Source organism: Dermacentor silvarum, chromosome 3 (genome assembly GCF_013339745.2).
Source record: "Dermacentor silvarum isolate Dsil-2018 chromosome 3, BIME_Dsil_1.4, whole genome shotgun sequence".
NCBI classification, from domain to species: domain Eukaryota; kingdom Metazoa; phylum Arthropoda; class Arachnida; order Ixodida; family Ixodidae; genus Dermacentor; species Dermacentor silvarum.
In genome coordinates, this window is record NC_051156.1 from 206,732,252 (window position 1) to 206,743,994 (window position 11,743).

At 42.0% G+C, this 11,743-nt stretch overlaps 1 protein-coding gene across 3 annotated transcripts in view; it reads left to right on the top strand.

Moving 5' to 3' along the window:
* LOC119446549 (zinc finger matrin-type protein 3) overlaps positions 1-11,092 on the top strand; it is a 49,704-nt gene extending 38,612 nt beyond the window's left edge. For 2 of the 3 annotated variants that reach the window (XM_037711003.2, XM_049664207.1), the window contains exon 7: positions 27-11,092. In XM_037711003.2, the coding sequence (XP_037566931.1) occupies positions 27-263 (237 nt within the window). In that variant the 3' untranslated portion in view covers positions 264-11,092. The remainder of the gene's footprint in view (positions 1-26) is intronic. The other variant, XM_049664208.1, reaches the window with a different exon arrangement.
* Positions 11,093-11,743: the final 651 nt, after the last annotated feature.

Genomic DNA, 11,743 nt, shown 5'->3' on the forward strand with positions numbered 1-11,743 from the left:
AGATGCTGTGCCTCTTCCCTTTGCAGGTACCTGTTAAATCTGTGGCCGATGGGTCCATCGGCAATCTGGGTGACTGCAGGTTCCCAGCGTTGTCACCTCAAAACTCAACCAACAGCGTCCCTCTTGGAAGTTGGTACATCTGTCCATACTGTTCTAATTACTTCAGTCCCATTACTACTAGCCAGCTTGGTTGTGTCGTGTGTCTACAGCAGCAGCATCCGTGCTCATTGACCCTCTCACATTTGGACACACATTGGCGGTGAATGCCACCTGTTGGTTCTTCAGTGGCAACCACTGCTGACAGTCCCACGGCCCTCAAAGCAGTGTGGTAGTCATGTGTAAAGAAAGCATGGGTAATAATCATTGAAACTCACACCCATGAGCATGTTTGTGGCTTCCACTTTTTGTTTTAAGAAATTTATTCTGTTGTGATCTCTTTGTTGTCTCTCACTTCAAGCAAAGAGAGACTGCGCCATGTTTTTTGTTAAGGTGTCTATGAGCAGCCCTCACTGAGGTAAAAGCATTCAGCATGAGCATCAGTTGTGGAAGAGGCTTTTAGAGTTGGGGTGAGGGGGTATGTTTACTGCGAGTTGTTTTTGCTGTTTCTGCTGGCTGGTTCGAAGCAGTTGCGTGTCAGCACCTTGCTTGCTGGAGATGAGTGCTTCATGTTTTGCCCAAAGATAATTGCCTGCCTGGGATAGCGACTTTATATTGATCGCAAATGTGGTTTTTGTTCTGGCATTAATCGTGGCGTTTTGTGGTTTTTGAGCAATTGAAGTTGGTTGACATTTTGCTATATTTTCATCATTGGGATTGGTTGTTGAGGACACTTTGTAAGAGTATCTTTCAGTATCCATCTTTTTTTTTTTTTTTTCAAGCATTCTTTCAACCATTCAATCTAATATACCAAAAACTTGCTTTTATCATCTATACATGGACCATCACATCTAGCCGGTTGTGTATGTGGGCATTCTTTCTAAGTGCAGCATCATTCTATGGATTTGCTTGGTGGGAGCAGCGTTATTGATTTGCCAGAATAAAGAGGTGATTAATGATCACACTGCATTCTAGTTGTTGTATAAGCGTCATATCTTTGTCTCTCTGTACTCTACTCTTCGGGGAGCTTATTTTTTTATGAGTGAATGAGATTGTGTGGATGTCTTATCTCTGAGTGAACCATAAGATTAAATGCTTTCTTTTGTTTATTCCTGATGTTTATAATTTTTTATGCTGGCATTACATCGGGGAATGTTATTGTGTGTCGGGGGCGTATGTGCAGGTTTTGTTGCTTTGAACGCAGATTTAACTGTGTTGGACTAGAGTGGCTTGTTTTGTAGAAAGCTCAGCTTGCTGTTTTTATGGGTTAATTTCAGTCTGATAAGCATGCGAATGCATGGTGTAGTCTGCTGCATAGCGTGCTGGGTTGAATTGCAGCAGCAGTATATGTATACATACAATGTTCACTTAGCTGCTGATCTGATGTAGAGCTGTCTGTCTAGTTCCTGGCCCATTATCTTCACTGCAGCGGCATCTTCTGGTCATATTTTAGCATGGCACCACGGTGTTAGATGTGTTGCGGTGCAACATGTTTTAAGGCATTATTGCTATTATTATTTTTAACCTTTTCAAATCGTGAAGTGCAAATTTGTGGTGTTCCATCGTGTATACTCTTTCCCCGTTTGAAAGGCATGGATTGCCAGAGCTTTTATGGAAAATTTTTTTCCTCGGTGTTTGGATTGGGTTTTGCTGTTCTGTGATAAGTGTAGTGATGAGCTTGTACACAGCAAACGGGGCTTCTTAGCTCTTCAATGTCTGCATCTGCAGACTACCTGTACGAACACTTTTTTTATTTGCGTGGGCTCTGGGAGACTTGTTGTGTTAGCCGTCTTGTGTGGCACGCTGAATTAGGCTGGCAGGAAATAAACAGTAAGCTGCCATATTCCTAAAATATAGGAACCTCTCCCCTTTTAGCATACTTGCTTTGCAGTCAAATCGCAGTGCTGTTGAAAAGTATTGTCCAAAGAATGCACAAAAAATTGCATATACGTGTCATCATTGAGAATTGCTGCCTGCATCTTTACAATGCATGCTGAATGGCACCGAAACTGAGGGATCACGTGAACTTGTCAAGTGGAAGCCACAGTACCGGGTGTTTCGGGGAAGGCTTTCAGTGGTTACTGAACACTGTGGAGCAGAGCTTAACTTTGTTGGCTACAATTCATTTGTGGTTATGAGCGTCGGGGTTTACGCAGCAATCAATGATCGGTCAGTTAAATAATAATAAAGGTTATTGAGTCAACTCTAGTGGTCAAGTGTACATGAATGTTGTTATTGCAAAATTAATGCCAGTCAGATTGCAAAGCATACCCGTTTGTGAGAAGCCTTGTGACTAGCACCAGATTTAAGAAATACAGTAAAACCCTATCAACTCTGAGCTGTAAAAACAGGCAAAAATTTTGAGTAAGTGGGTTTCAAGATAAGCAACATCACAAAAATCACATGACGACAACTGTGTTCATGGCTGACATGTTTGCAGCATCGCACACGCAGTTAATGCCTGAAGCACCACGCGGCGTCCGAAATTAGTTATTGCTGTTATCCCTTGGTGCTAGGGGCTGGTGGCAGTGCTGCAGGAATTGTGCAGGTTGTAAAATAAGGCATTTGAAAAATCAAGCAGTGACTGTATTTGACATTTGGTACCAGAATATATATTATGATACACGTGCAAACAAAAATTTGCTTCGCTCTTACCAATACTGTGTTGAATCCTGCATTTTCAGTTTCATTATAGCAGTAGAATATTCCATTGAAAGAAAGGATGACCAACCAAATTTTATGTTTACTTTGTTATATTCGATAATTCGTTATATCTGTGTTCATTATATTTAAGGTTCGACATTTCTCGACGGGCCTGTGGTCTCACATGACAATTGCCTGCACAAAGCTGCAAGAATCTACTGCATGGCATTATACAGGGCTATTGGAAAGTTAGAGAAAAAGGAATACCTTCATGATTCAAGAACTACAGACCATAGCAAGATGCAGTGTTTCAGGTGAATACGCAGGAAAGCAGAAATTCCTTTCCATAAAACATTTTATAGGCAGAGTAGTTGCCATTCAGGGTTCGTAGTGGTCCTTGAAACCCTTGAAAAACCTTAAATGTGAAACTCATTTTCAAGGCCTTGAATGCTCTCAAATTTTAGAGAGAGCTTAAAAATCCTTGAATTTTGCCTTTTTCTAGGCTTATAAGGCTTTATTTGTGTATCTGACCGAGGTTTTTGCAAGCCAGGAGTTGAGGGAACCTGATTTCATCTTTATGGTAGGAAGCCAAATCTTGTTTGTGGTGGCTAGTGATGGATAGTTAATGCGCAAAAGTCTTAGCGAGCACCTTTTCTTTCATTCCTTGTGCGATTAAAAAAAAAAAAAGCTTATTGTTGGAGGCAGGGTTTTGTTCTCAAGGTGTTTGGCAGCACAATGCTTTTATCCTTAATTGCTTTCCAATGGCCTCAGAAGTAATTAAAAACCCTTCAATTTTTTTCCTGCGAAGGCTTCTACAAACCTAGTTATGTTTGCAACAATGGGTGACGCTTGGGTTCGGTCGCAAGGGCAACACCGTTTGGTGACAAATGCAGCTTATGGCTATGGACGTTTTTGTTCTGAAAAACAAAATCTGCATTTTGCGATGCAGTTGTGTGAAAACTGCAGCTTGCTAGGGTCTATACATATGGGCAATACTGTGCTCGAATTATTAATTAAGTTTTTTTTTTGTGCTTCACTGTAAATATCTGAGCAAATGAGCCCCGTTTGCCTTACGAGCTCAAGAGTGAGTAAAGATGCTTGTTATGTGATATGAACAGGGGTTATGGTGTGCATGAAGAGCTTATAGAGCCGCAGGTGTATGGGAGCTGGTCTTGCTTGCTGCTGGTCTCAGTCGTTGGAACTGTGTGCCGTTTTTCTGCAGACATGTATAAAGAGTTTAATCATAGCATTGTACGCATATTGTCCTTAGCATATCGTTTTTTGCCTGTGTACTTTACTATGTGTGTTGCTACCCATAGGGCGAGGTGGATCTCTTGATATCGGTAACTATTTGTGATGCATTTTTGACATGTTAACAGTAAAATAGTGTGTCTGTGTGAGTTGATAGGTGTGTTCATATAATGCGTGAAAGTGCATGAGGATAAGGGCTGTATATGTTTTGGTTGTTATTTGCTGGTACTGTTGAGAGAGTCATTTTGTACCTGCTGGGTAAGAAGTGTAAAACAAAAGCTGAAGACAATTTGGTGCTTCTGTACGCTACTTTTGGCTAGTTGCCATGCTCTTTTACTTGCCTTTGTTGTTCAATGTTGGCAAATTTACCAGCCGAAACTGACTTAATCGTTTTTTTTTTTTTCAAATTCATTGTCTCTCAAGAATCAGGGAAGAACATAAAACCGTCGTTGCCGCTTTGCCGAGCTCCAAGAGACCTTTTGGTAACGACTTTTATTTGGAGTTGCAATTGCTGGATTCATTAACACCTTCTCTAGCAGTAATTAAGCTGGCACTTTTTGCCACTTCAAGCAAGCTGCACTTTCATAGGGAGAGACTCCTCAGCAGAGGTAGAGATAGCTTGCACAGTTACATTGACGGTTAGAGCAGAGTGGGTGGTCTAACGAAGTGAAGTAGTCACAAGAATTGCAAATTTGCCCAACTGGGCACGTAAAGAGCATTGCAGTTAGTCATCGAGATGATGTTACTCTTTGAACCATAATGTTGGAACCTAGTCTTGCATTGTGCTTTCGATAGACTAATCTCACGGTGGAGTCGCACTGCGCCACTGCTGCAGTGAAGAATGCTGGCAGCAAAAGGTAGCGATCATGGTTAACCTCTCTGCCTTTCGTTCTCTCCCTCTTGGGTGGTATTCTCATTTGTTCACTTTGAGATGCAATCATTTTTCTGAAATCTGCAAAATTCATGTGGACTTGCATTGGTTATGTTGACATTGAAGGGTGACATCATGGGACAGTGGCAAGCAAGCTGTCTTAGCACAGTGCTAAGAATGCTGTCACTCATAGAAGCAATGTGCAAAAAAAATTGGCCACCATCCCCCCTGCGAACGTGAATGTCCAGCGAAGCTGTATCAAACACCACACATGGTTTAGCATTGTATTCACGCTGCTCTTCTGGTGTCTTAATTTGGGTGGTCTACCCATGGCAGTCGTAGAATAAACTGAATTAGTTGCTACATGGGTCTCCCTTTTATATATGAAGGCGTGGTGACGTCACTAAGTATATATATACTTACATACAGCATATATATATAGTATATGCTGTATGCCTTATTGCAACGAGAGATATGCCGTTTGCCTTCAATTGACCAACGAGAATTATACAGCTTCGCTGCAAAATGATGGTGTCCTGGAAAGGGAACGATTGAGAATACTGCCTTAGAATTGCACAGCTGGAGCATGGTTGAGAGGACTCGCTTGCACGAAAATAATCCCTTCCCCTCTCTTATTGAAACAACAAAATAAAATTAAATAGTATATTCTTGTGACACAGTGGACCCAACATTCCTTTAGCCTAAGTACAGCAGAAACGCGGAGATGACTACTGCTGTCGTAACACAAGCCAAGCAGATGCGCATGCCCTCTAAACCTGATGAGATCGGTCTATGACTAGCTATCTATTTTTTATGCCCCCTCTGTATTTTGAATAACAAAGAAAGAAAGCAATGCTTTGAAGAGTACGGTTGTTGCACTGTAGTGAGTCTGCATAGCTCTTGCATCCATCTTTAAAGGGGCCCTGAACCACTTGTTATCGAAGTTGAGAAATACATTTGTAGTGAAAGTACGCTATTTCAGAAATACTTCGCCGCAAAAATTACTTGAATGCGTTCAGCAGAAGTGAAGTTATTGGCAATCAAACACTGCCTCCTCTGTGCTCCCCTTCCTTCCTCAATGCCTTGCGCTGCGAAGGCTGCGGCGCAGTGGGGCAGGGCCACAACGCTCCGCCTTCGGAATGTCACCGTGGCGCGCAGTTCAAATTTAATTTTGGATGTTAACGTAGACACCACAACTTCTGATTTTGGTGCTTACGACGTGCTAAACGTAAGCCAAACGCGGTTGTCCTCGGTGAGTTAACGTAGACGCCACGACTTACGATTTTGGTGCCTACGATGCACTAACATTAGCCAAATGCGGTTGTCCTCAGTGAGCCGCAGTGCGCTTAGCCAGTGGAGTCGTGGTGGCCCGGCCCCCTGCGGTGTAGCCAACCGCAGCGACCAATGGCAGCCGCGTATTTGAACGTGCTTTATTACGTAATAATGCACACAGAAGAGAGTGAGGATCATGGCTTCTGTTGAAACAAATTGAAACGAGAGCGTTTGAGAGAAAGATGACTTTGAGCTCTGCTTGCGAGCTCCATGCAGTGCTTACGACAGCTAAACTTGGCTGACATGTTCACAGCAACGTATGCTACCCGAGGACTATGTTATTTCACCAAGCCCGAGGGGTGGTTCAGGGCCCCTTTAATGCAGCTGTGAAGTGAAAAAACATTTACATATTAATGAGTTTGCCTTGATGCAGGTCGATGCTCTGTGCATACGTTGGAAGAGCTGAAAGTACAGTCAACAAAAATGTTATATTCCCATACAACATCATGTAGATGTACTTTGGCATGACTTGGAGAGTCATTGTAAGGCTCTTTTTGGAGCACACAAGGTCCTAAATGAAAAGCTTGTTCAATAAGGAAATTTTATTATGGAAATGTTCGGTATTTCATGTATTGGTGCAGTCTGCTTTCACTGGATAAGATGCTATCAAAATAGAAATAAGGAGTTTGCAGAAATAAGGTATGTGCATCACTTGGTGACTATCCATCAAAGAAAGCCAGTCCACTTTGTTTAAGAGCGACATGCTGGCTCCCATACTTTTTTGTTTTGGTCGACTGCCTTGCTAGTATGTGCAGACAATCACGACCGACAAATTCGCTTCCATTTTTTTATACAATATGCTGTACTTCTTAAAAGTTGTACTTTTGAATATAGGGTGAGTGGGTTGGTAGAAGTAACTGCAGTCTGTCAGATTTGTATTTCCCCCGCTGCTACGCATCTCGTGCGTAGCAGTACCTTAGATTAATGTAAGCGATATTATAGAGACATTGGTAGTTTTGAAAAACAGGCAAATGGAATCAATTAAGGGGCACACAGGCACTATGAGACTGAAGCTTTTCACGAAAATCATCACCGTCAATCTTGGGAACATTTTCAATCGGCACTTTGCCGTTTCAGCCCACCAGAACTCGACAAAACCATTCACTGTAGGATGTTGAATGGGAATGGACCTTCTGTGGTACGAGTTCTGGTTTTTAGATTATGTACAATTAGTGAGTGCAGGAAAATGATAACTTCATTAGTGTCTTGCCGAGCACTACTTCAAAATAGTTCAACATAGTGTTCAGGGACTGTTGACGCTCATAAGGGCATGGGGCTAAGCTAGGTTGTGTAATACCACGAAGTCTTGTTCTGAATAAAAAAAAAAAAAAAGCCAGTGAATGAAATTCATTCTGCAAGCTTTAAAAAAAAAAAAGGGTCCTGTAAACTGCATTTCTAGGTTAACAAGTGAAATTGAGCGCCGTTTGCTCAAGTCCGAGTTCCAAGTTCAGATCGCGGCATTATGTGAGGGTTTTCACGAAGGGTGATACGTGTTTACTTGTACAAGTAAAACTAGGCCTCATGTATTGAAAGTTGAGGCAAGCCACTTTTGACTGTTATGGATTGTTTGTGTCATTGTTGTGTGAGTCAGCCATTTTGTGAGATTTGAAGCATTTGAGGGCTGAGATGCCAATGTTAGCCTACTCTATTTAGCCTATTTCACACGCTCTGCTTGGGAGGACTTTTGGATTAGGCAAACATTTAGAGAAGGTACTGACATGGACTTGTGGAATGCTGCTGGTGCTTGTGACATTGAGAAGAGAGTCTGCACGTTTTCTCTTGGTTATTACGTGAGATGAGTCTTGTCTTTGGCTGCTAAGCGTAGTGCATCAGGGGATGTTGGACATGTTGTCATTGTTACTGAAGGCAGTGCGGTTCTGTAGTGGAAGGTGGGACTTTGTGCTGATATTTGGGCTGATAAAGTAATGATTCCTTTAGCTTGATTCTATCCCTTATACACTGCTCACCACTGGTGAGTTCTGCTAATAAAGTGTGGGTTTCGGTTATTTGGTAACTTGTGTTAACAGATTAACAGTGTAAGCGAAAGACGCAGGACAAAGAAACGGTGGCACATATCATGTGTGTGTGCTTTTCTTTTTTTCATATTTTGCTTGTGCTGTGAATCTGTTACTGGTGATAATGTAGGCATAGCACCGCTTGGAAAATGAGAAGGATTGATATTGGAATTATTACAGTATCCTGGCCTGAACAGTGATGGAACATGATGATGTGCTTGATTTGTTAATAGAAAAGTTGTCATGGTATGGCATTGACACCACTGTAACTAATTGGATAAAAAATTATCTGCAGCTTAGACGTATGAGGGTTGTTATTAACGGAGAGAAATCGGGTGAGGCTGACGTGACGTCGGGAGTACCACAAGGGTCGGTGCTTGGCCCACTGCTCTTTTTGATGTATGTTAATGACATTGTTGAGAATATTAACTGTACTGCGCGCATGTTCGCAGATGACTGCGTATTGTACAGGGTTATTAATAACTTAAATGATTGCACAATATTGCAAGGTGACATCGACAGGATTACACGGTGGTGTTCAACATGGCATATGAACCTTAATGTAAAAAAAAAAAAACAGTGCACATGTGTTTCTCTAAAAAGAAAAAGAAACAATTTCAGTCTAATTATAATATTAATGGGACGCAACTGTTGACTGTGTCAGAATTTAAATATTTGGGTGTGTATTTCACCACTGATTTATCTTGGACACGTCACATTGATCATATTACTGCCAAAGCATATCGTGTGCTAGGATTTATGAAAAGAAACGAAACAGTTTCCAATCAAAGCAAAGGCTCTACTCTATCTTTCTAGTGTCCGATCAATACTTGAATATGCCAGCACGGTTTGGGATCCTTGGACACGAACAAACATAGACAAACTGGAAAGAGTGCAGAGTTGGGCTGTGCGCTTTGTATTTAAAAATTACACAAGGAATTTTAGTGTAACAGAGGCCAAAAAGAAAATTGGTGGGACATGCTGCAAAAACGACGTTTAATTCATAGATTAAAACTGTTCCAGGATATTTTTCATCCCAGAACAGGTATTAATCGCATGAACAAATACATTTGCCCGACTCTGTGTCTATGAGAATTGATCATGAACTCAAAGTGAAAGAAACTTCATGTAAAACTAACGTGTTTAGCAAGTCCTTTTTTCCCAATACAATCCGTGAATGGAATCGGTTACCACGTGATGTTGTGAACATAACTTCAAATGACATGTTTGTACAGACGCTTCATGATGCAATAGTATAGTAATGAACATGTTGGGTGTTTTATCCTATGTTGCCTGTATTGTGTTTTTCTTTTTTTTTTTTTTGTTAGGTAATCCCCCCCCACTGTAATGCCTATTGAAGGCACTGTGGGTACTCTGGTAAATAAAAATAAATAAAATAAATTAAGCATTGCCTAATGTTGCTTAAGGGTTTCTTGCTTTTTGAGCCTTGCGGAGAGAGTGAAAGGTGAAAGGAAAGACGTGGAGGTTAACTAAACTCACAATTATAGATTTTGTTCATTTGTCTGCCCTTCCCATACGTAAGGAAGCTGGAATGCAGCAGAGAGAAGTGGCAGGCTGGTGAGCCTAGCGGAATTGTGGAAACTTCTGTGGAGTGTGGTATGATATTGCCTTGTTTTTGTTACAGTGTAAGTACACTTTTTGCAGTGGTGATACTGCAAAATTGGTACTTGCGAAGTGGTGGTACTTGATAGATTTACCTAACTGTGCTGTTGTCACAGCAGAGGACAAGCTCTGCACCATGCTGCGTTTCACATGTCCGTGACTGTGCCTAGGCGTGCGTTTTGGTTAAGCAGGCGTAAGCTATATAGAATCTTTAACACAAGAGGACCAGGACCACTATTTCGAGTATATGTGCTGTGGGCCACTTTTCAAAACACCTGAGCGTGTTTGAATAAAAAGCAGGTTATTCTCTGGCTCTTGCAGAAAAGTATTTTTCCAACCCCCTGTCTGGGCAGATTGTGTGCTTGTAGTGCTTTTCTCACTCTGCCAACCCGTCACAAAGAGTTTTCAAAGTATATCGGCATTGTCGGTGTTCTGCAATCTATATATTTAGAGCTTAGCGGAATATGTCCTTGTTCCAGACTTGCTTAATCTTTTAAAGGGGCTCCGACGCCCCTCTTTGACCGACAACCATAGACATTGCAGAAATGGTTGGAGGTAGCATGTGAAAACATACTGAAAGAGTTGTCGCAAGTTGTTGGGTACGGAGTGTTTTGCTCGTGTCAGAACAACGTTCCGTGAACTCTGGAACTATGAGTCATCCACCACCTTCCATTTTTCATAATTTTTGTCTATTTTTCCTGCACTACACATTTCTGCATACCTGTGGTGTGCACACGTGTCTTTTCCTCTTCTAGGCTCTTGCAAAGTGATGTTATGTGTGATGTGAATGTACGTTGCTGCATTCCGTTTACTCGGAGGGGGAGGGAGGGGGGTAATGCTTGGCTGGGTATTTAAGTGGCTCGGAGCCCCTTTAGTGTGCTGCTATATAGTGGATGCTGTCGGAATTATTTGCGGCCTTCAAATAATATTTGACTGGTTTTGTGAAGTGACTTGGCACTTCCATTGCACCCTTCTTTTTTTTTTTTTATTCTGATCCTGCCAGGCTTCACTGCTGCAGTCACTGATCCTGCGTCTCCATGCAGGATTATGATTGATCATACTGCAGCTGCAGTCTAGGCTTCATATGTGTGGTTTTTGAAGCGTTTGCACCATTGTTTGTTAGCACTTATGCGATCACTTTTCTTGAATGCTGTGCCGCAACGTTCAGTGTGCTGATGCTGGCCATAGTGCATTTGGCAAAGTGAAGTTGACTCACTGTATTGTTTTCTTTGTTCACAAGAATAAAAAACGAGGAAAGATACCTGGTGTGGTTTTGATTTGTCATCTGTCTGCTAGGATTGTCACACTAGAGTGGAGAGGCTGCTAACTGTTAAATTCATGATGTGAAATGTCAGTTTGACAGGACATGACCTTTAGAGATTAAATGTAATAAAAAGCAATTGGCTGTAGTTGGCTAATTCAGAATTAGAGCATGCAAGTATAGAAGCTGCGTGCTGGGTCTTTTCATGGTGCCTCGCAATTCAAATGTGTCAAGTAGGGAGGAGGACAAAAATACTTGGGAAGGGGCATAATGTCACAGTTTTGGGGGCAAAGCCATGAAAGAAACACTGAAAATGCACCTTAAGCACGTTACCACACCATGTGATAAACAAGTGGTAGTGTTCAGTTTGATTGTGTGGCCAGAGGCTTCGCAAGTGTTATTTAAAAGGGGGGGTCAAAGCATTTGGAGAGCCTTGTGAGGAAGCAATGAAGCGTTCCGTGGCTAACACGCAGGCATCTAGGAAAGGAGACAATGCATGGAGTTGCATAGATTCTTGTGCTCGGTTTAAGCGGGCGACGTTCCTTCGTGCAGCGATCGAACGGTTGGCGAGAATATTGCGTCGGTCCTGCGCAAGGATAACTGAAGCTGTAGGTTAGGGAAAGGGGATGAGCCCTTCTGCTTGGGAGCCCC